The 27,711-nt window shown below is 32.7% G+C and overlaps 1 protein-coding gene across 2 annotated transcripts; it reads left to right on the top strand.

Annotated features, from left to right (window-relative positions):
* Nucleotides 1-1,444: 1,444 nt before the first annotated feature.
* Nucleotides 1,445-27,321, top strand: LOC112689439 (peroxidase). Of its 2 annotated transcripts, XM_025563158.1 has the most exons (14): nt 1,445-1,578; nt 20,127-20,178; nt 23,034-23,148; nt 23,217-23,337; nt 23,417-23,589; nt 23,998-24,174; nt 25,231-25,424; nt 25,602-25,797; nt 25,888-26,233; nt 26,292-26,448; nt 26,514-26,684; nt 26,738-26,936; nt 27,007-27,112; nt 27,182-27,321. In XM_025563158.1, the coding sequence occupies exons 3-14, from the start codon at nt 23,034-23,036 to the stop codon at nt 27,303-27,305; spliced, it is 2,079 nt and encodes a 692-aa protein (XP_025418943.1). In that variant the 5' UTR covers nt 1,445-1,578; nt 20,127-20,178; the 3' UTR covers nt 27,306-27,321. The 2 variants fall into 2 exon arrangements, with proteins under 2 accessions (XP_025418943.1, XP_025418942.1); XM_025563157.1 differs by lacking the exon at nt 20,127-20,178.
* The last annotated feature ends 390 nt before the right edge of the window (nt 27,322-27,711 follow it).

Raw genomic sequence — 27,711 nt, 5'->3', positions numbered from 1 at the left:
CAAATTGATAATTATTATTAAATTGTTGCATTAACTTAAAATTTATGGGTTATCAACCATGGATATAAGTAGGGATTAAATTTAAATGTCCTAAATAAATAAAAAAATGCAATTATGACCTAAAAAGTCTAAAAAAATTCCTTAAAAATATTTAAAATTTTGTCCTTTCAAAATATAATTTTAAACATAACTTTACATTAAATCATTTTATTTTTGTGTTAATGATTTTAAAAATTCAGAAAAATAAAATGTTTGTTTAACATGTGAAATTATAAATTTGTATATAAAATTATATGTAAAATACGAGTATAAAAAAAATTGTAGAAAATTAATTTTGACTAATAGTATATACAATATTTATAGACTCTGTTAATGGTAATTAATTAATTGATTAATTTTAATACTATAATTATATTTCAAGAAGTCAATTGTTTTAGTCTTAATACGACAAATAGGTTAAAAATGTATTAAAAAATTAAAAAATGCATCAAAAAATTAAAAATGTCCCAAAAAAAATTTGTAGTTACAACACAGAGTACTTGAAATACATTTGTAGCTTGGAAAGTACATCGCGTAAGAAATTTAAAAAAAAAGATGCAATTGCATTGAAATCCGAGCTCTAGTTACAAGTATAGGAATAGGATATTTAATCCTATACAAAAAAGAAAACCACTGAAAAATATCTATTGTTATTTTTTTTTCCAATTATTTTCTATTATGATATCAAATTAGTGTTTTAAAATTATTTAAATTTATACCACATTTGATTTATCGGAGCTGTTAATGGCAAAGACGTGAATTACATTTTAATAACATCGATTTCAAATAAAAAATAATAAAATAAAAAACATCAACAGTATAGTTAAAATAAAAAAATCTTATACTATCAATATTTTACGTATATTTTTTGATTTATTTATCGGATATCATCATCATCATGTTCTAAAGGCAACACCTTGCTTGTCTAGTTAACTATGTGTGTTTATTTTTTGCTGCTTTTACTATCGGATATAAGTATTTATAATAATAATAATTTTTTTTTTATTTTTCCTAGTCAATATTTATAATTGTATTAACTACTATCTCGAAATGTATGAACTGCGGGTTGAAAAAGTTCCGCTGATAAAACAGTACTAAAAAAACTCGTTGTACATACGTTTTGTTATAAATGTTACATATTATGTGTACGCGTAAGTACACGCACGCGCACGATACCTGTAATATTATGATGTCAAGAGGACAAGGTGTGTCGAGTTGAATGTAGTAAACCACATAGTTGTGTAGGACCTCTACGGGGAAAAAAAATTGTACACCAAAAATCAAACCAAGAACCGAGCAGCTGACCCTGCAAGATAAGAAAAAAAAACACACCACCAAAACGGCGTTGTAATCACCTTGGTACTTTCACAAAACTGTTATTATATGAGCAGAATCGCGAATCCCAAGAGGTTCATTCATTTCTGACTGGTGTAGTGGTTAGGTTACGACGCGCGCGCCGAACGTTGGTAAGCAAGACGCGTGAGTAGTGTTCCGATTTTTTTTCTACTTCAACGACTGCCAGCGCCTCATCGAATTAAGGTAGGCAAATCATTGAACTTGTAAATACAGAGTTAATAATAACATTATTATTTTCTTATTATGAATTAAAATTAAAACATTTATCCGGAAAATATGTTGTGTTACGTTTTTCTTTTGAAAAACGGAAAATTGTGATTAAGTATTTGGTAAAACTTCAGATCTCATTGACAGTAAATTTTATCATATTTATTAACTTTATTAACAAATAAATAAATCATTTTTTTGTTTTTTGTATGTCGTTTCATGTTAACGTACAACTGGTGTTTCATACTTATTTTCCTTTCTTTTTTTTCATTTACAATTAATGTTTTCATGTATAATCAAATATTAATTTATATTTTTAAACAAAATAGTCGTGGTTAAATAATGTAAATAGCATATTTTTAGAAGACTTATTTGTCTTATTCTAATGGTTATTACATTTTGAAACATTTTTACTGAGTGCAATATTTATTAGTATAGAACTTTTGTGTTAATAATCGTTTTGAGTTGATTGTAGTTTCATTACGTAGTGAGAAATAAGATTGACGGGTCTATAAAAAATTACGTTTTGAAAACGTAAAATAGTTAATAAATAGTTAACGATTTGTTTAAAAAGTATTAGATTTAATTAATATTCAGTGGATAGTATGAATACAAATCGGATGGAATAATCAAAGCCTTAGAATAGATATTAGTTGTCGGTATGAAATTTATATAATATAATATTTTATATCAGTTAAAAATTATTTTTAAGCAAACAAATATTGAAGGAATAATTTTGAAACTTCTGTTATAAAAAAGTATATTTCATACTGTCATATGGTAAATTCGAAATCAGTCCATGGCTTATTATTATAATAAAAATAAAAATTTGTACTTGATCATAAATGTAACGACTTGCATTTTAAAAATATAATTATTTTATAACGGTAAAATATAATTAGAAAAAATAAAATAATAAGAAATCGAAACTCAGCTTTACCATTGCTCGCGTAACTTTGATTGAATGTCAATATCATATACTATTACACTCGTAATGTAACTATTATCTTTTCTTTCACAGCTTATCTATTTTCGGCGTAACTGGTTTGAAATATATGTAAGAAAACAAAACTATAAATGTAGTTCCTATTGTAGTCGAGAAATAATTAAATAATTACTATTTTTTAAAGAACTAAAGTTCTTTAACTTAATAGATTTTCATTAATTTCGGTTTTAATTAATTTAACTCGTGCACTTAAAAATGTATATAATATTATAATAAGTAATAAAAGTAACAGGGTTATATTTTTAATATGTAAGTGTATGATGCTAAAATACTATGATACTATAAATTAAATGAAAATAAAAACCATACAATACTAAGAACACACTATAAATGTAAACTTTCTCACGATTTATTATAATTTTTAACATTCATTAATCATTTTTTACTACAGTAAAATGTTGTATTATTTACGTAAAAATCATTTAGATGTTAAAAAACATGAAATTTTAAATTTTATGTTATAACTGTGAAAGTATTTTTAAACAACGGTCTATAAAATAATATAGCACATGCATACATGAATTAATTTTACGAGATCATTTAATTCCACACAAAATGTGAATATTTTTGGAATAAAAATCCAACTTTATTTTTCTTAAAAAAAAAAAAAACACATTTTCTGTTTATCAAAAGAAAAAGAAATCCAATCACATTTACGTTTTTGATATAAAAATATGTAAGTAAAAATATTCGTAAAACATATCATAGGTATCCGAACTCTATTTTAAAAGTAATAAAAATTTAAAGAAATAATCATTTATACTATTAAAAAATGCAAATTTACGTTTTCTAAACTAAAAATAAAAACTCGAATTGTTGATATAACAGGAAAGAGCTATCGTTTTAACTATTAAAATATATGGATAACGCATTATGCCCAGCAGTCATATTTCACATTTTTTGTAATGAATATATGTGTACACGAATAAATATACAGATGGATGAAGTCACTGGTTAAAAATTGAACTTTCACTATTTACTTCAATATTTTAATATCACGTAGAATCACTCGTAAACATATTTAATACTTTAATTAATATATTCGCGTTTCTAGAAAACAAAAATCAAAAATATTTCTATTACGTGAGTTAAACGAATAGTTAAAGGTACGGTGAGGTGAGACGGGTATGTTTTTAATATTGTATCAATACGCTTCTCTAAATTTAATACTTTTTTACCATTTTGTAACTAGCGTACAGCGTTTATTTATTTACAAAACTATATTGTGCACATGCTAATTTTTCTTTTCTTGATACATCACTCAAAAATGTAAGAAATTTCAACGCAAAATAATCCTTGAATTAGTCTAGTTCATGTTGTGGGGTCGAGCTATTTCCAATGTCATCCAATCAGGTCAGAAGCTTCAAAGATGTATGACCTTTTTTGATAATCCTTACGACCGCGGTGTGCAACATGCGTGAACTCATTGGATTTTGTCACACCGCAACCACTCAGCACACCCTATTTACGTACAGATACTTATTTCGATGGCGGTGTTGCTGAAAATCCAAAAAAACTTTTAGTATTTATTTATATTCTTTTTTGTCCGAGGACGTTACTTTAGCGGGTTATTATAATTTAGTTTGGCCGACGGCGATTCGCTCCGGTTATTGTTGACGAAATCACAGCTAATCGAATATTGTTATGTTTATTTATCTAAGCATCTGTGTGGCCATTAGCCTCGGGTGCCGTGGCCTGTGAAATTGCAAAATTAACCTTTCGCTCGGACGTAGTTATAAAAATCCTACATGATATAATACGATGTAGTCACAAAATGCCAAAATATCGTTGATCACTTTTATATGCTTCTATTGTTTTAGTATTTGGTTTTTTTTTATCTAGTTTAAAGTATCAACTAAAAATTATAATAATTATACAATTTATTTTATGCTAGTTCAAAGATGTCGTGGGTGTATATATATGATTAAGTCTTGTGTGTATACACACTTATATACTACTTATATACTTATGCGAAGAAATAGTAGATATCATTTTTTATTAAATTACAAGACAAGACAATAAAATCAGTTTCCAAGCAAGTTCAACACTAATAGTATTCTTATAAAATTGCATAAATATTAATAAGATTATATTTATCTTTTGAAAATCTTATGTCAAATAAAATTTTTATTATTTTCTCGATTACGCTCTTTTCGTTCCCATGATCAAAACAATGGGTCAATTGATCTTTAATAAAACCTTGCCAAACAAAATTAAGTAACACATTGATTAATTTTTTAATTAGAAATTTCATAATATTTTGAAACGTGTTATTAAATTAATTTACAATTTTTAAATTATTCCATTAGTCATAAATAGATAGATAATCACCAATTTTCTAAGATTATTTACTGCTCCCTCGTATATGATTTCAGGACGACATTGACAAATGTTTTAGAATCATTTCATAGTCATGCATCTAAATTGACAGCGGCGTTGGGAAAGACACTGAACCGAATAATTACAGGTCATCATTAGCTATTGTTCTAGTTAAGGGCTTAGGACATATAATAATTCAATGGCGGTTACATCATAATGTAGTATTCTATAAATGCCTCCAAAAGTGTTTGAAACATGTATTAATAATTAATCATCATATTGAAGTTTTTCATTTACATTAGAAAGAGTTCATAATAAAGAGAGCATTTTTTTCAAATAAAAATGATTCAGTTAATTTTCTACGTATAATGAAAAAAAAGAAGGCATTAAGATCTTATAGAATTTCAAACATAATCACTAAACGTTATTCATCTACATGTATATTGTAGATATATTATTAAAACTCAAGGCATTTTCCTTTTTTACAAAAAGAGTTTCACTTGATATTTATTAGATTATTTGTATTATTACTACGTGCCATAGACTTTTACACAGTTTATAACTTAAAGCAAGTAATAGCTTCTTATTGTTCTAACAAAGTGTAGAAAATGATGACAAAACTCGTTCAATGAATCACACATTTAATCATTTTAATTCTTCACAAAAGAGAAATTTCGAATTATTATTAAATCCGTTATAAGTGTTATATTTGATGTTAGAATACTGCACAATATCATTGTTATACCGATGATTGGGATGTTTGTTACACAGCTTTTATGATTAAACACAGATTTCCGTTAGACACAATTATTTGTATTCTTTTTGTAATTGCTGTGTCACATTTATTCACGTAATTTTACTGCAATTTAATAAACAGTACATGAAATAATAGAGTACAAAAAAAAAGCTACGGGCATTTGTGCGTTTATAGAATTTATACAATGATCATAATAATAATTAATAGTATCTATATGTGACTGTGCTGTGACCTATTTAATAATAAAATATACTGTTTCTCAAATTATATATCCACCATAGTACTGTAGTGTGCCAAGAAAATGGAAATCCCAAGAAATCACTTGTAGGTGACACTTTTCAATCAAATTATTAACCACATTGACTTGACAGAATATAGTCTACCAGTCTAAAATACATATATGACGGCATTATACTACGGTATATTAACTGATGGAATTTACCAGAGGACTGTCATCGTTATCGAACCGCGCGGCCGGGTACACATAACAAATTATTTGACACGTGGATAACCGATTTTACGGAAAAATTCATAAAGTATTATACACGGGAGAAAAATATTATTTATTATATTAATATTTTCTTAACGAATGACTTAAAAATATACGACGGTCATCCGAAAAAAAAGCGTGAACACGGAGTGGGATCGAACGATGTTGTCTGTGTCGCCGTCGAGATAATAACGAAGGAGCACAAAGCCGTCGGTTGAGTGAAAGGACTATATATATATAACGACTAGACTAGTGTATATACTTGTCGAGAAAAGACCAAAATGTCACGAATTTTTCTTTTTATATAATTAATTATTACTACATTCTTAACGCACACTTGATACACGGCGTACTTCATTATAAGTATAATAAACAGTCGTATTCGTCGGCATATATAATATTGTTATTATAGTGAAGTCCGAACGAACTCCTCGAAACACATTGGAGCACGGCGTTATGTATACATCATGCCCGTCACGTTTTGCTATTATTGTAATTGTTTTGGATCTGTTGCGAGTATATCATCGTACACCACACGAATTATGCGGAGAGTGCTGTGTAGGTAATCTCATCCGTTTAAATAGTGATTATTATAATGCGTATGCAAGCGGTGTTTTTTCGATCTTTCTCTCTCTCTTTCTTCCTGAATTTATCTAAACGAAGTTTTCAATTTAAAATAAATAGTTGTATTTTCAAAAATTCGCATACACGTACATGCACACATGTTTCAACGGCAACAATATTGAATGTTACACGGTTAATTATCAAGTATAGATTAATAACGGACGAGGAAAGGCGAGAAAAATCGCTTTCCACAACCTAAGCACACGTCCAACGTTCAGTCACACGGTACCTGCATTCATATACAAGAACATGACACCGTCTCACTGATCGTTGTGTTATACTTGTATTGAACACAATTATCTATTAAAAACGAATTTTTCCAATACCTCGATTTATTAGTTAATTAATTTTTTTTTTTTTTTTACGACTATTATGTGATAGTCTAAGGTTAAGCGCGTGACAATGATTTGCAGGGCGAGAGAAAAAAATAGAAATTATTTTATCATTATCCCCTCTGATGTTTGCCTCGCAGTAAAGTTTATATGCGTATAGGGAAATCACCGTTTTTCGCAATGCGTGTCAACGCGCACAAGCGCGTAGAACGGTTTAGTGACCGCACGCGTTCGGATTCGAAGGCAGAACGTAACGTATTATTATCGGACACAATTCCGGAAACGGATACCACGTCCCGAGGAACACCACTGCGAGGGAATAATACCTAATAACACACGCATACCGCGCGGTTTGCCGACATCGCAGTGGCATGTCACCGGTACGCGTTGCGGACCGCGAGTAAAGAACGCGCGAGACATTTGCACGACTGGACGCGTTACGCGCGCGTCCACGCGGTACAACCGCACGCGCCGCAGTGATCGAATGTGGAAAAACTATTGAAAAGACGGAAAAACGCGTGACGACCGCGACGTTTTCCGATGAAAAATTCCCGCACGACGGGCAGAACTTCCGAACCGCGTGTTAACGGCGTACGGAACACCTTGTCAGGATCGGTTGAGCGCAGTCGTTCGCTGCGCGACGAGACGGTTTTCGAGAACGACGTGCCCGCGTGTACGCAACGCATGCCTGCGCGCTGCGTTACCCAGCCCCCCCCCCCTCATCACAGTCGAGAGATAAATATCAACAGCGAAAAATCCGACGCGGATCGATCGGACGTGTGCACGCGCGCCTGATGGTTAGGTTAGAAATGCAGGAACGCGGTCGGCGGAGAATGCGAAAAAGAAAAAGTAAAACGCTCGACGGTATAATATTATCGTAATGACGCCCGTGAACGCGGTATACGCGGCGGTTACCTACATACGAGCGCGGGCCGCAGGTAACCCATACGTGTGTGCGTGTGTGTACACCGCAGTCGGTTGTTAATCAGTCCGACAATAATTTTTGTTTTTGTTTTCGACGGTCGTCTGTATGACCAAATCCGGTGCAATCATTCCGTCGACACGGCCGCGGCACTCGTCCGCAGTGTATCGACGTGTACCGTACACCGTAATAATCAGTGTTGGGAAAGATAACCAATATTTTTATCTAGATTAAAGATAATGACTAAAGGTTTATCTGAGGTAAAGATAAAAGATAATCTTTCGGTTGTCTAGATGAAATAAAAAGATAAAAGATAATTATTTAAAATAACATTTAAGGTTTGACTCTTGGCTATATTTTTAAAATAACTCTTCTATTTAATGCCTTAATGTTTGATGGAATATTCTTATTATTCTTAAAAGTAAATAGTTTAATAAATGATTAACAGATGTAGATTACTTTGTAGATTACTTTAAATTATTATTTATTATACCTACCTATATTTTAATATCTGTGCAAGTAGTGATTACTAAGTGGCCTTACATTATTCATAATTTTTTAACTAAATTTAATTTGGTTATAAAAGTTAAGTTGTACGAAGATAATATACTAGTATATAAGTATATAACATTTGGTTGTACTAGAATTTGTATTAAATATTTTTTAATGTAATAATTTAAATTTTAAAATAAATATAAATGTCACAGTTCACATATTTCAACTATTATTGTATGACAAATTATGAAAAACGGCTAAATAAAATAATAAAATCTTATTTTAATAATAAAAAAAAGAACCACTTTGCTTGATTTAATATCTATTGTCGATCGACAGAAAAAACACAAAAACATAAATATAAGATAAAGATACTCAGGATTTATCTAGATAAAAGATGAAAGATAATTTGAATGTTATCTAGATTATCTTTTGGATAATTTTATCTAGATAGCCCCAACACTGGTAATAATGCACTTGCAGGAATGAACATTGACGGTTCGCATTTATTATCGTTTATTAAGACGTTACGGCTACGGCTGCCAACCGAGAGAAAAGCTCGACAATTACAATAACACCCCTAAACACCGTCGTTAAGGCGGACGCATACGATTTGCATACGATTATCAAATTATGAGGTTTGCATATTAAACGTATTGTGTGCGGCGACGCGGTCTGCTCTGCTGTTGTATAGGTTCGTAAAGTACTGCGGCGAACTCGCGCGCGCGCACACACACACACGCACACGTAAATTATGTAAGTTCATACAAGCGTGTACACGAAACAAATACACACACGCGCGCGCGCGCGGCTATTGGATAGACCGTGTAAATCCTTAGCATTCATCACAAATAAACGTATACACGATGTGACCCCATTCTTCGCGACTGGTACAATGCACAACCGAGGAGATGAATATATCCTATACACAAAATATTATTATATTACACGCTGACACATCACACGGGCGAAGTACGCGGACAAAACGGTTCCTACGGCGGTGGTTACCGTGCGGTAGTCGCGGTATGTTTCGAAACGAATTCTGACCTACACCTATATGACATTTATAACGTGTATAATGTACGTTTTGGTTGTATATTATGTTACATATGCTCGATTATTAAATTCAACGAGCGCCTTTCGAATGAAAAAAATAAAATAAAAAAGAAGTCATTACCAAACGGTACCGACCACGAACGTATTTCTCAGCGATTTCCGCCCCGGCGGAACAATAATAATCGAGATCGAACGTAAAAACCATGTACAATTTATTATACTCTTATAATACGCATACCGTACGTACATACATAACAACGATTTCGATCACGCGTCCAAAAATATCATTATCTAACGTTCACGTGCTCGAGATTTACACGCTCTCTTAGCGTCCGGAAAGTAATATCGTTTGTCTAATGAGATATACTCGGAAATTACATTTATTTATATATATAATGCATGAAGTAATAAGTATATAGATTATACAGCTTTCATATGTAACACCGGCGTCTCTCGGAAAATATATGAGATTTATTTACATCAAACGTATGAGAACATACGTTGTATTGTGTGCGCACGGACACGATTTTATATTCGATCATTTCGTACGTCTATACACTATAGCGTACGATAGTTATACAATTAATCGGATGCCGTACCGGATTGAGGAGGAGAAAATATTAGGAGCTCGTTAAAAAAAATAAAAATGTACTGTTCGTTACACGGTTTCACTCGAGGAATATTCACGATCATTATACATTTATATATATATCGTTACGTATAAATTTATTTTAAACAAAAATTAATCATTTAAAAGTTAATTAAACGTTATGCAATCTAAAGTGACGAAAAGATATTTGACCACCGCTGCAGCTATACACGCGTGATCGATCGCGAAGAGCATATAATATAGTATATTATACGTATAAGCTAAAAACTTCCATGATACGAATGAGGTGATGGCGTTGTATCTTTTTAAACACGAGAAATCTTATAATTCGACTGTGTATATAACTATGAACGTCTAAATACCAATAGTCTATGCTGCCGTTATACAACGTTCGTTAAAGTTTGTCAATTACTCCGATCATGTTCCTATAAATTGGCGGTGTACACGAAATCACGAAGGACTCATTAAAAAAATCAACTGGTTTCGGATCCTAGCGCAGAGCATAAGTCTACCTATACCTATATATATATATATATATATATATATATATATATATACGCGTAATACGTATGCACACAACTATTTCTGGTGCAGCCGTTCGCGGTGGTGTTGAAAATAAGGAGACAAGCAAACGTCTCGATTCCGTGCGGTTTTCGCGCCACTCGTCCTTGGGCCGGAGAGACAAAACACCGTATAACATTATACTTCATTGCACCGACGGAAAATAAAAATAAACAAAATAATAATATAATATCGTTGCGATCAACTCGACAAAACTATGTTTACCGAGTTACGCAACACGTTTAACATCAGTAGAGGATTTTCTCGTTGTCACGTTCGGCTTGCGCTCTACACGTATATACATAGCTTTATCATTATAATGTTTTCATTTCTTAAACCTCGATAGAAATCTAGTTGAATTCAAACACATACGCCGAATGGTCGGACGCACTCGGCGGGAGTCGGACGACGAGTCAGCTCAAGGAACATGCTAATGTGTGCACCGAACGTTAATCTACATATTATTGTACACATATAAACGCGCACATTTGCGTTCTACTTACGTTACAAAATAATACACACACATTGCGGGTGTTATGTCTGTGTGTGTGCGTTTATATACATAATGTAAGTACATCGCATGGCAATCTAATGAACTGAATCGGTCCACGGCGTACGCACGTGATGATGAAACTTATGCGAATTTTTTTCCAGAACGTGGACACGATTTTATAACATATTGTGAAAATGACTTCGATCCCGGCAATAAAAGCGACCGTGCCCAGTGAAGAGCCTTTATACACCGGGGTCGTTACGTTCACCAGACGACATTCGTCGCCACAGGATATTTACCCGCCGGCTGACAACTACTTATACTGTATATATATATACAAGTCATCGTTCATTACCGCAGCCACGCGTGAATTTGTGTGTGCATAAAGATATAATATTTGTTCATATGATACGGACAGTTCATTATTTCACGGTCGAATTCTTCAACGATACAACAATATAATGCACGCTCTGCACACGATGTTATCATAACTATTTATTAATTATCCCGCGCCAAGTATTTCACAATGCGCACTTCCGACTATTGCGTGCGAATTTCTGCATTTAAACGACCATATTATACTACGTTTATACGTATTTCGCCTCCAACAATCTTGCAATGGCACAACGGAGTGTAAACTGCAGCACCAAGACTGCGTATAATGAGCATGCGCGTGTGAATATACGTACACAGTGGCGTGCTGAAATAAAAATTTTTCGATGCCAATTGCAAAGTCTAGTTTACCACCCACCCACCCATACTTAAATTCATCTCATTCAGAACTCATATATCAATACTTGTCTACCTAAATATATACGATAATTATGTGATTTACATATTATTATCCAATAACCACCCACCTCTTTTTAACTTGATGCCTGGGCTTCATTTAGACCTATATTCGACACGCCACTCTACGTATAGGTGTGACGTATAGTTATGATAGTATTTCGGTGCGTACAAGGTATACGGTGATCCACGTGAGAAACCAAAAAAAAAACGAAAGCGCGATATGGTAGACCGAAAAAACGTTTAGGCGAGAACATTTACCAGTCGAATATTCGAAATAGTTATAAACACTCAAGACGTAAATTTAACGCTCGTAAACCAGATGTACGGTAACTGCAAAGTATTTTGTCTAGACGTATACGAAATGTATGTATTACATGACTGGGTATCTGTAGTGTTGTGTGTTGTAGGAAAAAGTCTGGGTCCTCGTTTATTAACAGCGAAAGCTTTTTTTTCGTTTTTGTTGTACGATTATATAAAAGTCGCGTATTATACATTGTTTCGCAGTCTCTAACCGAATACGCATTATTTTGCCGCATATCTGTGTTAGGATTTCGCTATATAGGCAACCACCAGATACGCGGCCGCCATGCCGTCCTGGTATTACCCGTGTCATTATCCTAGCTGTCGGAGACTTAAACGCTGTGTTGATTTTTGTCACGACGGTCGCTGCGATGTCGAGTACGCGACGCGTCATCGCAATATGTAACACAATCAATCATCTCCGTACACGCCGTATTATTATTGTTATTATTATTATTATTATTATTATTTCACTTGTCTAATTTGCAACGTTACAATACGTAACGGTATTGTCAACGGATATTGTAACTGCACCTACATGCCATACTATAAATATATTTACATTTAATACGTCAGTGGGCTGCGCAAAAATGTTTTATGTGGGCTCCCTTTGGCCATCGGAAACAGCACTTCATGTGAAGAAGGATGTATAAATTTACACATGAACGAACGGTTGATTTCATTGATTCCGAGCAATTGGGGCTAAGTGTATCACTTTCATGGTGATCCAGAATGCTTAACCGTAATACAGCGAAATAATGAAATCGATGTGTATATTATTCATGGACCGTAATTGCTCGTTTTGTAAATAACAAATACAGTATACATAAACTTAAATAAAATAAATACAAAAAACCGGACTTTAATTGTTAAATGAATGTAAAAACCTGTCCCGGCAAAAAGTTGTTTGATCAACGTGCTCTTGTTTGTTTTATTATGGAATTGTTTTAGTAAAGTGATCCGATTGTATAATATTCAGGTGATAGTAAAAACGATTGTGAAAACTTATACCTTGGGATTTATTTTTATCCATACATACACACACACACACACACGCACGTACACACACATGCTCTCACATATTATACAGATACACTTCTGATGTATAAATGTTATACTTGTAGTTTTAATATTATATTGCACATATAAATCGACACATCTATACGTACTGTGTAATATTATTAAAATATTGTTAAAATTTAAGTATAGTTTTTCTTGTTACGCGTATTATGTTATACATGCATATATAATCATAGCTCATTGTATTACTTGTATCTAAAACATACAAACTATAGCATTCAATCAAAAACAAACATTATTCCAACACGATCTACAACAAAGTGTTGGTTTTCATTTTTGTTTAAATTGTAATAAATCGCATTGAATAATAATAATCATAGTATGTTTCATATCTATTTAGGTGTATACTTATTTACATTAATGACCTTAGGCGTGCTCTATTTTTTATTTTCAATAATTTCGCTGTAAAACTATCCTAAACCAATAATAAATTACATACTTATACACTTTAACACTGCACACACACACACACACACATATGTATATATATATATACAGGCTTAATCGAAACGAAACATTTAAGTTTTAAGGACATAAATTGTAAGGACATTTATGACATGCTTATATCATATTTTCGTTGTTGTATAATTACTGATATCACCCTAGTAATAAACAATGAATATTAGTGACCTTATCGTGTTATGATGTAGATAATTTTTCATGGTATTGTTATACGTATAGATTTGAGCATCACATTAGGTTTTCGCCAAATTTTTGATTTTTTATGTATAATAATAGAACGTGTTTCCAATGAACAGTATTCATAATAATTTAGTACTTAGTATTGTCCAAATAGTTAAATATGCAAACCTATTAGTATTTATGTTCTACACACCGTGAATATGCAACAAAGTATTATTAATTTATTATTATTAGTTAGTAATTGTAATACACGTTGGACACCCTATTATTACCGTGTACAATTTTTATATTCACTAGTAGCATAGAGCAATATCCCTACAGCATATTTTCAATACCATCGTTTACAATGTGATAATAATCGGATCACAAATATTATAATAAAATTTTTTATTATGTTTTATAATTCCTTCTCAATGTACCTGAAACTCTTATTCGTATTTAAAGAGATACATTATAATAATAGATACATGTAATCATGCGTAATGTTCTAATGTGTATTCACGCGGAAAAAATTCTTAAGTACTACTGTATGGGAAAATAAACAAGTTCGGTTATGGGTCATAGACAAGGTGAATTAGATGATATCTCCAGGAGTTCATTTAATTGATACTGTTTACATTAAACCATTTTGTTTTGAATTTAATTACGACAGTAGTTGTTAAACATAATATTATTATTATTTTCTTATTTTTTTTGACCTCGATACAATTTATTTGTATAACCTTGTCTCGAGGTAGGTTTGTCAATAATTATTAATAGCTCTGAATAAATCATTAAATGGTTTAGGAGTTAAATATTAATTCTTACAGTGAAATAGTGTTCAATTAAATACAACTACCAAGTACATTTTTGAATACTGCATGGAATCCAGGCGTGGTTGTTCATATATAGTTCGTTATTATAATGAAACAGTTATTTAAATATCTATGGTAAATACTAAAACTATACTAAAACGACGAAAAAAAATCCGAACATTATTTTTATTTTTGTCTGCAATCAGTTGTCTATAAAAATAATCATTTAGTAAAAATGTAACCCAATCAATTTGATTAGTCTATCGATGTCTATATTATGAATGATAATGCGATTCGAAAAAACCAACTATTATTTTTAATTATTCTATAGATAATTTGTTGGTGTAAATTTCAATTATGCAACAGTATGAAATCAATCAAACGCATACATCATTAAAACTACACATTGCACGATATAAGATTATATCATTTCAAATGTCTATTAGTTATGCGTAAATAATTTACACTATACAGGTGGATCAGAATAAAAATTACGTAGATACTTACAAAAAAGTGTACGTTTTTATAGTAATTTTCTTGACGATTACCGAGTACTTTCGTTTTTTATTAGTAAATGATCAACGTACTTATGAGTTTATATTTATGACTTTTTTTTTTTATTACCATACATAATGGTTCGAAAAAACGTAAACGCTCTATTACTTTAAATATTTATACATTATATCAATGGTTGGAGAAATACACCATCTCATTAGGAAATTTATAATTTACTAGGGTTTATAGGCGCGATAGCCACACATTATAGAATCGGAATGAATTGTAAGTTTTTGAAACGATTGCAGGTATTATAATAACTGTATTTAAGCAATTAATTCACTAGTTCGGGTTACACTATTTTTAATATTTTATAACGCACGTGATATTATGTAGGATGAGCCTATAAACGTTTAAAGCCTTAGGCTTGACGACTTAAGCCGGTCAAACATTTATTACATACTTTTGAGGGTTATTAATGAACGAACAAGTATTTAAATATATATGCCGCGTGTATTGTAAAAAATAAAAAATAAATAAAATTGTAATCATTAAATAAAATATAACTCGTGTAGTTTCAACCGTCGCATTGGTCAGTAAAACCGCGTGTTCTACTTATAACCAGACTTCAATCATTTTATGAGCTATTATACGAAATATATATTGAGCAATGCGATCGCGTGATAAAGATAATAATATTATGAAACGATAACTCATATGAACTCGATGTGCGTGCTTATATATATATATATGCATGTATTTCTTATTTTTGTGGTTAGTATTATTATTGTAATAGGTTTCCGCGAGTGATTTGAAGTCTCGGAAAACAATATTTGTATACAGCGGTACTATGATCTTATTCTACGCGTTTTGTCAGAATTATAAAAACTTAAATAGGTAATTGCCTTACGAGTTATACATAATATGGCTAATATGGCTTGTGTGTGTGTAGATACTGTTGCGAGTTTGCATGTTTAATGGGTAAAAGTTGCACTATACGATTATTATCAGTGCCGGATTACCCATTAGCCGGAGTAGCCGCTCGCCTTAGGGCCTCACTCATGAGGTGCCCTGCGAAAACGGAAAACTATACTTTTTTTATTTAATAATACCTGTATTTTATTAACGAATTCACGGGACAAAAGTCATTGTGAAATATAATATATATTATGTTGTTAGTATTATGTGCAGTAATAATAATACAATTATTTTGAAAAAAGTAGAAATAACATAATAATTAATTAATTTTTCTTGCAAATAAAATAATTAATAAACATGGTTTTATTCATTAATAATAGTTGGTTATTATTGAAGCTGTTTATTTTAATTATAGGATAGTAATGTTAAAGATGCATGTAAAAAATAATATTGCAGGACCTAACATTTTAATTGCCCAAGAGCCCACAAATGTTTGATTCGACACTGATTATTATACTTATGTACACGCGCTCTGTAGAATGTTATATTCGGGATGAAATAGTAACACACTGCAGCGGCGCGGGTTCAATCGCAAGTAATGCGTATACGTCGTTTAATAATTATAATTACGCTGATCAAATAGGTATACTGGGCGATATGTACGATCCGGGATAAAATCTCACGTCTGCGAAAGTGTACCTGTACGATTGTATTGGTGAAACAGGTAATACGAGCATTACGCATGTGTATACCTATGTGTAGTTATGAAAATGTATACCCGTGTAAATCTGTTCGTCTTACCCCGAAGGATAACTGTACCCAGTAGGGCGTTGAAAAATGGATTTTCAAGGAGCCAAAAGTGAATCTTCCGTGTCATATCAGATTTCCCTTTTCGGTATTACCGTAATATTACCGTAACGGTGCGTCGTACTTGCCCTTCCCACGCGTGTGAAACCACCGGTAAAACGTGTAGTAGATACTGCGTAATCTCGGAATGTCAAACGAAGAAAACGCGACGCCGGTGCGTATGCGACCGGAGTTCCGATTAATCGACACGAGATAATCGCATCGTATTTTCACTGTGACGACGATTATATTATTATTTTTATTGGCTTCATCGGTGACGTCTGACGATAGTGTCAAGTTGAAGGCCAACGGTGCCGCGCGTTACAGACGTGTCAATTCATCCATATACAATCGTGAACGGTTTTACAAACATTATAAACGCGCATATTGTGTACAAAGAGCAACCGGTAGAACAGTGGTAGATAAATACTCTTTACGCTCGGCGAATTCAGTGGTTGGAAACAACGATGACAACGAAGATTCCTAGGGTTACGCAATACGTCATCGCTAAATGTCTCTAGCGGATAAATCCGCTACGATTATGGGACGGGGAGAAAAACGATTTTTTTTTTTTTTCAATATTTTGGGCGTACAGTTTAATGTATACCCGTAAACGAAAAAGGAAAAAAGATTACGTAATGCTATATGTTAGTTGGAGAAAAAACAACATTTTGCTTTAGGGCTGTTTCAAAAGTAACATGTAGGTTGAGGAAAGTATATTATATTATGTATATGTATAATTGTATAAATAAATTTATGATTTTTTTATTTTTTCTAATTACGTAACCTACGGAAACCTGCTGCGAGCCCTAAATTATATTGCACACGTGCCGCCAAAAGCGTACGTACACATAGAAAAATATGCATAATATACATACATTATATACTCACGAGTGTTCACTTATGTGTATCAATTGATCCTAATCTTGCTGGGTCGGGTCAAGTAGAGTGCCTCCTTTATTTTTTTTTTCGACTAAACCGCGATAACAATGAATGTGTTAAGATTGTCTCGTTAAGGCGCTATTGTGATTACCTATACGTTAGAACTGGGTCGATTTTCGTAGCTGGTAAAAAGATCGACGTTAAATCGTTCTATATGAATCGTCTGCACGACTGCGGTCCAAAAACGACACAGAAATCAGTCGGTGTAACTACTATATATGATCGTGGCTCGCGTGATATTGGTTTTTGTCGAAACATCGATCTATTGCATATCAGACCCAGAGAAATCCGTTTCGCAAGTTCCACGATCGATTCTGGCGCGCGAGAAACATGAACGTGAGGAGGTCAAAGATCTTATCCATCATACGGGTAAACCTATTTAACTTTAAACCGTATAATAATTTATTATATTGTGACGGATTAAAATGTCTGATGACTGCGATCGTTACGTTCGTGCGCGTTACTATCGTCTACACTTCATTAGTATTAACATTACCCACCGAAAGTGTGATCATTCGAACACCGTGGAGTTCTGAACCCAAATAACAACACATGTATGCTAATCAATTACGTAGCGCACCCAGAAAATATTACCGCACTGCCGACCGGCTTCGCAGCCGACTTGAAACTTTCGATCATTATTAATCAATAATCCATTTCGACAATTATAATATTTATAATGTTGTGTAAATAGGAATCGAAACGATTTGCAGATATGTCAGGACTGTATAGTAACATTATTATTGATGTTATATTTCGTTTCACCATTACACGTGAAATCTTTACTTTTGACAAGCTTTTTCAGAAAATCAACACCAATCCGGTTTTGGTCGTGTAGCATAGGTAAACACTTTCATTTATTGCCCTATATATAGTTGCGATTGGCTAATAAAACGTAAGAGTAATGAAAGTAATTATTGGCCGTCCCAGTGCAAAGTGACCGATTGTGTATGTGTACGCTCGCTCGCATAGCTGCAATAAGGAAGTCGTTCGTCGTGTGCATGAAAATACGATAGGGACCTATGGAATTATAATTGGCCACGCGTAGAAGATCGGTTCGGTTATGGGCTAATAAAAGGTTTAAATCTCGCTTACACTTACGTGAATTCGTTCCCCCGAGGGACATTGAATGAGAATGCCTGTGCTCGCTATAAGACTAGTATTTAGACATTATCGTTTTTAAAATGGTAATCATTACAGATAGTAGTCCTGTTCGTATTAAGGTTAACGTAAACGGTATATATTATTTGGCATTGGACCAAGAGAACACTATAATGTAGTGTAGGTACGAATCGTTGTATGAGCCGATCGACTGACGATCAATCACATCACAGCATAATAATGCATTTATTGTAATCGTATCAAGTTTCAACTGTTTAACTTTTATATTCAACATTAGACGGCCTTAGTATACTTCCATACCACTATGAGTGACTATTTTTTACATTACACGAGCTTATTGTTGATTTACAATATTGATTTTGATTCTTAAACTTTTACGGATTTGCGGAAGTTCGGTATAATGTGTTTGTGTGGCGTGTACCAATGTTGAAACCTATTACCATACGCTCTGCGTGGTCGGCGATCGTTGTTTCATTAATATTCGGTTAATTCATATTGTCCGAATCGCATATAGGCATCGGACTCTAAACGCTTGTGTTTGCCCTGATCGATTAGTGATTACGAAACGTCGTCGGTGCGTAACCTTGACACTGCGTCACTTCTAACCCACAACCTCCGGCAGAGGTTTTTTTTATCATCGAAAACACTAAATGGTTAAAAAATGATTATTGGTCTTGGTATAATTTATTGATTTTTCACTCGTTGTTATGCCATATTATATATGCTATGTTATATTCACACAGTACAAACAAATGTGTTTATCACGAATATGTATGTATATATATATGTAGGATATACTCGCATAATAATTATCAATTACAATAAACATGTAAGCGACGTTTTGTAATGAATGAAGGCGAAACTTGTTACATATAGGTAGTGACATAACTAGGTTACTGTAGTTTTTTTTTTTTTTTTTTTTGTTGAGGTGAACCAGCTGCTAACTAATATTATCACTTACACGAGGCGCCGACCACAAGGTAGGTAGTAGCTTTGGACGATAAATATTTTCGGTTGTCAAATATTTAATCGAGAATGTCGAACACATTCAGTATGATAATAATGTACGATTGAGTCTTCAACTGTATAATATGTATATTTTTAAATCGTACATCTATTAAATAATAATGTACACCAATGAAAAAATTCCCTTGTCTCTTTTCTTCCCGAACAAATATGAATATAATAGCTCAATACATAATATTAAAATTTAATAAATTATATATTCTTATGACAATCGTATTCAAGATAAATACCATTTGATGAAGCGTAAAATATTTCTTAAAATCGAGTCATTGTGTTTACTTTTAATTCCTCGGCCTAGATTCGCTGCAAGGGAATACAGTCAAGGACAGAGTACATACGCGACTTTACATTTTTAATCCGTTCACAATTTTAGTATTAAGAAGGTCCACATAACACAATATGGTTAATGTATATTTAAAATCATTTTTGGTAAATATATAAACAATTCGAACGATGTAGAAGATACAATGGCGCAATATATATACAGGTACATACTATAATACGTAAACGATATTTACTGCTTATTCGAACCCACGTGATTGATGATATGGATGATATAATGAAACTGGTTTTTTATATTTTACATCCAGAATGTCAGTTATTTTATATGTAATATAATGTTAATTTATAATATCATTGATAGGTCCAGAACAGAACTTGAGATACATAATGAATTACGGAAGTCAATTATTGAATCATTGAACCTAGTATGAAACTTGAAATAACGTTCTAAATTGCTTAATTTTCAGTAAATAACTTTACAGCTAAAAGTCTAAATACAAATAAAGTAGATTTAAAATAATAAAATAATTGACCTAGCCAATTATTATTAATTTTTAATAATTAAACTAAAGTGTAATATTTTCATAGATGATTTTATTGATAATAATTATATATATTATATAGTTTTTATATTGTCACAAGAACTTTTTTCACTTACTAATATTTGCTTTAAAATTTTTTTATCGTTAAAAATTCTCGAATAAAAAAATACTTTAATGATTAAATTGTATAGGTGTTCATATTTCCTGGTTAAAAAGTATTATTAAGTAACACGAACGACTATTGCATGATCGAGAGCAGTCTACACAATGACTTCAATGCGAGTATTTAAATTGAATCATACAACGCGTGTGTCTGAAATTATTAATCGAACGGGATTCGACATAACAATACAATAAACGGATGAACTGTTTATATCATGTGATAAAAGATGAATTATTTTTCTTACATACACATATTACGATTGTGTAACAACTTGACGTTTCGATGTAATTATTATACAACCTACATAAATGGTGTAGCGGTTTTCTTCAGAGCAATACAATTTGAGTCGGTAAACAGTTTATACGCGTTTGACGTACCTATTCGCAACAATCTAAATGGGTATAGATTAACTACGTTTTGTAGCCATTTCCGTGGAACTTTATCAAAACGCGAACGTTCGACGCACTCCGTATAGCACCTGGGCTTAAAATTTCCAATTGTTTGTACTACAAATTAAATTTTAAATAAGTTAAAATTGAACCTTCCGAAAATCGATTTTAATGTATCATATTATAATGATGTAACTTTTTCCGTGTTCAGTTATACGATATTTGTTTACTTAACTGTTTTTGCGATTTCGACGAAGGGTAAGATTTTATAAAATTTCGTAGTTCGTACACCTATTTTTATTCTGTACACAAAATGCGTCGAAGCTCGCAAAATGTTAAACCCTAAACACCTCCTATTTCTATGCAATGCAAAACTAATGAATATTTAGCATTACCGTACAATAGTATTGTTCGTGTGGAAATCTAAGCTCAAAAGTCGCAATCGCAAGAGACTGCGGGGTGTAATCTAAACACACGATATGCGCACACCGATCCACGTCAATACTCATGTCGTACACAATAGTCAGTGCATAACTAGTAAAGTGCAATGCGAACGCAAACACCTGCACACACGTGTTATGTGGAAACATCATGGGCATACATTATCGTGATCATCTAAAATCGTAGATCTTGTCGGCGACGCGCGTGATATAACAATGCGTCGTCGTGTGACGATAATTAGGTGTATGTGTCGCACATTCCGCGACGCAGATACCGAACGGTCGTAATAAAATATGGCCCCGGCTGCAATGCGGCGCGTTTAACGACGACGAAAATTATTATTATTACTATTATTAATGTAGAACACAGAGTCGAAAAAAAAAAAAAAAAACACACCCAAATCGCGGGTTAATCGCCCTTGACATGAATATTAATAGTCGCACGACATTATTATTATATTTAGTTAGGTACATATTTATTCTATGTCTGAGCACTATAGACGTGATTGTATTATTGTTCTTTAGCACGAAATATTTTTATAGCACCACCGTAGGCGCCGTTTCAGATCGAAATCGTGAGGTTCTACGACGAAGTAAAATAAAATAAAAATCTATTAATTTCTTCACTTGTTTTAAATCTCGATAAAATGGGTGAAAGTATATAATTTGAACGTCGGACAAATTTAGCAAAATCAATAATTGCTATATCATCATTGCAATCGTAAATCAACATAATATATCTGTTATATCAACATGCGTGTATGTATAGTTAAGAGGTTTGACTTTGAAATCTTGAAATTCATTTCGAAATAAAAATAAAAACTACCCTAACACAAACCACTAACCTCTCTCTTCACCAACCGCCTTCCATACCTAAGTGCCTTTTAAAAACCAATGCATAAGCTGATGTTAAAAAATACCATGGTTAATATTGTGTTAAATAGGATAGTCGTTAACATAACAGTTGATTTATTATTCGTGTCGGTTTTACAGATGACGGCGAGCAAAATGATCGTCTTCGTGACGGCAAGTCTCTTCTGTACGGCCGCAGCTATATACCATCAACCATCGTACTATCCGGCTGCCGATCCGTTCAACTATACCGCCGGTAAGTCACAGAAACTGTTTAAGATAACTCTAATTGCATAAATAATTACGTTTTGCGTGTGATTCAAGGTTATCTACCCCAAGAATCCTACGGAAATCCCGCGGTTGTAGCATCTCCATACCATGCACCACAACCCGGTTTCGGTTTCGCGCCGGCTTCTGGTTTTGGACCACGTCCAGGACCGAACAAGTGAGCGGTGGCTTCTTGCCTAGTGCATTCAAGTCATTTATAATTTTGACTATTACCAAATTGTTTTGCGTACTTTTAGTTTTGGTGAAATACCCACGGCTCCACAAGGTGCTGGATGCCAGCCACCAGTTGGCCCTTGCCCCAACAGCAAATACAGGACCATCGACGGATCATGTAACAATCTTAGGTACTCCAACTGGGGTATTCCGAACTCCAAGTATGCTAGACTTTTACCACCCAAGTACGCCGACGGTGAGTTTAACTAAAAATATAATAACGATTACAGTAATTTAATTTACGAGTATCTAGAAGTTATTCGAAATGGATTACATAATATATCAATACAATTAATTTTTAAATATTTTTAGTTTCGTATAAAAATAACTGTTACTGTTTACAATAGTTTCGCATTCAATTTTCTTATAAATTAATTTTTTATTCTTATTATAAAACCATTAATTTCATGTCCATGTCATAAAATGTGGAATATAATATAAAGTATAATGTAATGTTGAATTTGACATTGGAGAATCATCATTACGCAACTGAACAATCAACACACATTATTACTTAAATCCTTTATATCTAAATTATTTAAATTATTTTGAAAATCAAATTTTTTTACGTAGATTCTTATAACTATATACATTTTTTTTTCAGGTATCCACGCTCCACCAACATCTGTTTCTGGTGAACCACTGCCCGGTTCTCGTCTCATTAGTATTGTTATGTTCCCAGACGTCCCCATCCCTGATCCAGTATGGACACTGATTACCATGACCTGGGGTCAAATTGTTACTCATGATATGTCTATGTCTATGGGTACCACACAAGCAAGTACGTAAAATACAGTAATATAAGATTCTTTAATTTAATGTGGATGGTATAATCATGTTTACCTGATACTTAAAGCGAACCTAATGAATAAGTGTAGGTGGTCATTTTTTCTTTTACTTATGTAAAGCTTCTAGCGGAGAAAGTTATTTTTTTCTATGTTACACTATTGATACGGCTAACTGCGTTTTAAGAAGATGATATTACGCACATTACGAGTTGAGGTACGCGCTATAAATTTGTTGAAATTAATATATTTATAATATATATTTTTAGACCAAACCTCCTGAGACTTGCTGGTATTGCAATCCAAACCAGTCTACTCGGCTTCCTAGTTGAAAGTGAAATGAATGTCTGCCCTCAGGCAATAGAACATTTATTAAATCCTGTGAGGATTATATGTGCAAGTGGCATGACACATTTACGTATTACAATATTTTCATACCTTAATATATTTTATGAAATTAGTAAAATACTGAAATCAATATCACAATAGCGCTCAGCACATTAGATCTATAGTCTTTTTTATAAACATAAATCTTCGAATGTACACATGTTTTTTATTCAACTTCTTTTTCATAACCCATCATCTGCTCATCGTGTACACGAGAAGATTTAACAACAATAAGAGCTGTTGGTAATAATGATTTCGTGACTGTAGAATTTAAACAGCAATATACTCGTATTTCAAAGCCGTTGTCACGTTGTTGTATTCCGGTTAACGTGCATGGTTTTATACACACGCGTTTAAGAATTAACTCTTGCCAAAAGATTAAACTTAACATGCTCGAACGCAAGTGAATCATGTCAGCCATTATTTTATAACTAATGATTCAAAATCAAATTCAAATTAAACTGTTTTCCGTGTTGGTCAAAGACTAACATCAATATGGTTATGAAATTGAATTCGTGAAATACCCATGCTATGTAATTTACGTGCAGTTATTACTCTTAAATTCTCGATGAGACATTCTCCTTTTGGCGGATTAACTAATAATAATTATTGTTTTCGTGATCGGTTAAAACACTTTAAAGTGTACCATGCAATTTTGTTGACAGAACGTCATTCGATCAGATGTTGCGATGATAACGGCCGTCTGTTGAGTAATAACCCGGATGTGCACTGTTTCCCAATCACCATCCCCGAAGACGATCCCGTGTTCTCTAAATTCAACAGGGAGTGCATGAACTTTGTGCGTTCGACTACTGATCAAGAAACTGGATGCAACCCAGGAAACAAACCGGCCGAACAAGTAATTATAAATCTATTTCAATTAATTTTTACCTATATAGGTGTATTTAAATTTTAATTAGGTGTACATAAACAATATACCTAACGAACAAATTATGTATGTCTTATCAATGTACATGTGATACTATTTTACGGCACATCGATTTTAAATTTATTCATTTTTATTTTAATACTTTAGTTAGTTGTTGTATCGCACTGGATGGATGCTTCTTTCGTTTATGGTTCAAACCAAAGGTTAGCCGACACACTCCGTGAAGGTATCGGTGGTAGATTGAGGGTAGAATTCAGGGATGGAAGACCATGGCCGCCAGCAGCAGCCAACAAGAGTGCCGTATGTGATCAACAAACAGACGAAGAACCATGTTACCAATTCGGTTAGTATTTGTCATTTGTATTTATATATCTACATAGTAAATATATAAAAATAACAACGCAAAATAACTAATACCATATTATTGTTACAGGTGACCGAAGAGCTAACCAGAACCCACAGTTGACTGTCTTGCAAATCCTTTTCCTCAGAGAGCACAACCGTATTGCTACAGTTTTGTCACACGTAAATTCTCATTGGGACGATGAAACTTTATATCAAGAAGCCAGAAGAATATTGATTGCTGAATTCCAACACATTAATTACCATGAGTGGCTTCCTATTATATTGGGAACCGACAATATGTTGAAATACGGTTTGTTGTACAAGAGCAAAGGATATACAAACGATTACAAAGAAAACGTCGACCCAAGTGTCATAAATGCTCACGCTCACGCTGCTTTCAGATACTTCCATTCATCCATCCAGGGACAATTCCAGTAGGCTTATATTGTATGTATATCGAGACTGAAATTAATTAATATTTATATTTTAAAGTTTGATCGGCGAAGACCGTAATTTACTGACTGCAGTTCGATTGTCAGATTACTTCAACCGACCAACCATCATTGAAAAAGGATACAACTTCGATCATTTGTCAAGAGGTCTGACAACACAGAGCCAAGAAGAAGTCGACCCATTCTTCACTAGTGAAGTAATTTAATACATACCTATTTGATACGTATAAATATTATATAATTACGTTTGTTTTATTTATAGATTACCGACTTCTTATTCAGAAATGGTCGTCCATTCGGTCGCGACTTGAGAGCTATTGATGTACAAAGAGGCCGTGATCATGGTCTTGCATCATACAACGACTACAGAGAATTTTGTGGTCTGCCAAGAGCACACAAATTCGAAGACTTCTCCGATTACATCGATGTTGAAGTAAGTTCTTCTATTATAACTTTTATTTCATTAATAACTTTTCTTTTCTTTAGCGCATTGAAAAACTTGCTCTCCTTTACAATCACCCAGACGATGTCGACCTTTCTGTTGGAGGTTCTTTGGAAGCTCATGTACCAAATACTTTGGCTGGACCTACATTCTTATGCTTATTAACTGAACAATTTTACAGAACTAAAGTTTCTGATAGATACTTCTATGAGTTGGGAGGACAAGCTGGATCTTTCACACCAGGTAATACATTTAAAAATTGATGATAATGAAATATATCATTCTAATAACGTTTTTATTTTAATTAACTCAGAACAACTAAGCGAAATTCGTAAAGCTAGTGTGTCAAGAATTTTCTGTGACAACAGTGATGATTTACACACAATCCAACCTCAAGGTTTCTTGAAGATTTCTGAAAAGTAAGTAGTTGATAATTAAAATAAGTAATTATATTGTTTATTTATAATTAAATTATTTATTATTTGTAGGAATCCTTTGGTAAATTGCAATGATTACGACAGAATTCCATCAATTGACCTCAACTACTGGAAAGAAGAACCATACAGCCATGGAGCTCCACCATATGGTTACCAAGAAAGTTACAAAAAATAAAAAACCAAACAAACAATTACCTGTAAATAATATTCATTTTCTTCCATAAGGTTTCTTTAATTTCCTTACTTTCCATCTTTAGATTCTTAATGTTCTTTAAAATATCTTTAAAGATTCATAATTTTTAACGCTCAAACCATATTTTTACGTATATTAATTATTATTTAATTGTTTTATTTTACTTAATACAAGTATTATGTATATAAGTATGTTTATACTTATGTCATTAGTTTGTATTCCATATTGTGTATTTGTATGGAAAAAGCAGCAAACTTAGAATTGCTACCACAACCTCTATAATATTATTTAAGTACCATAGTGTAATTAAATAATACAAATTATATATATGTAAACTCAAAAATAACAATGTATTATAAAATATTTAATGTTTTGTCAAAATCAATTC

The sequence above is a fragment of the Sipha flava genome, unplaced genomic scaffold (assembly GCF_003268045.1).
Source record: "Sipha flava isolate LNK unplaced genomic scaffold, YSA_version1 43_pilon_pilon, whole genome shotgun sequence".
Taxonomy (NCBI): domain Eukaryota; kingdom Metazoa; phylum Arthropoda; class Insecta; order Hemiptera; family Aphididae; genus Sipha; species Sipha flava.
The sequence above is the reverse complement of the archived record's forward strand: the minus strand, read 5'-3'. Positions and strand labels throughout refer to the sequence as shown.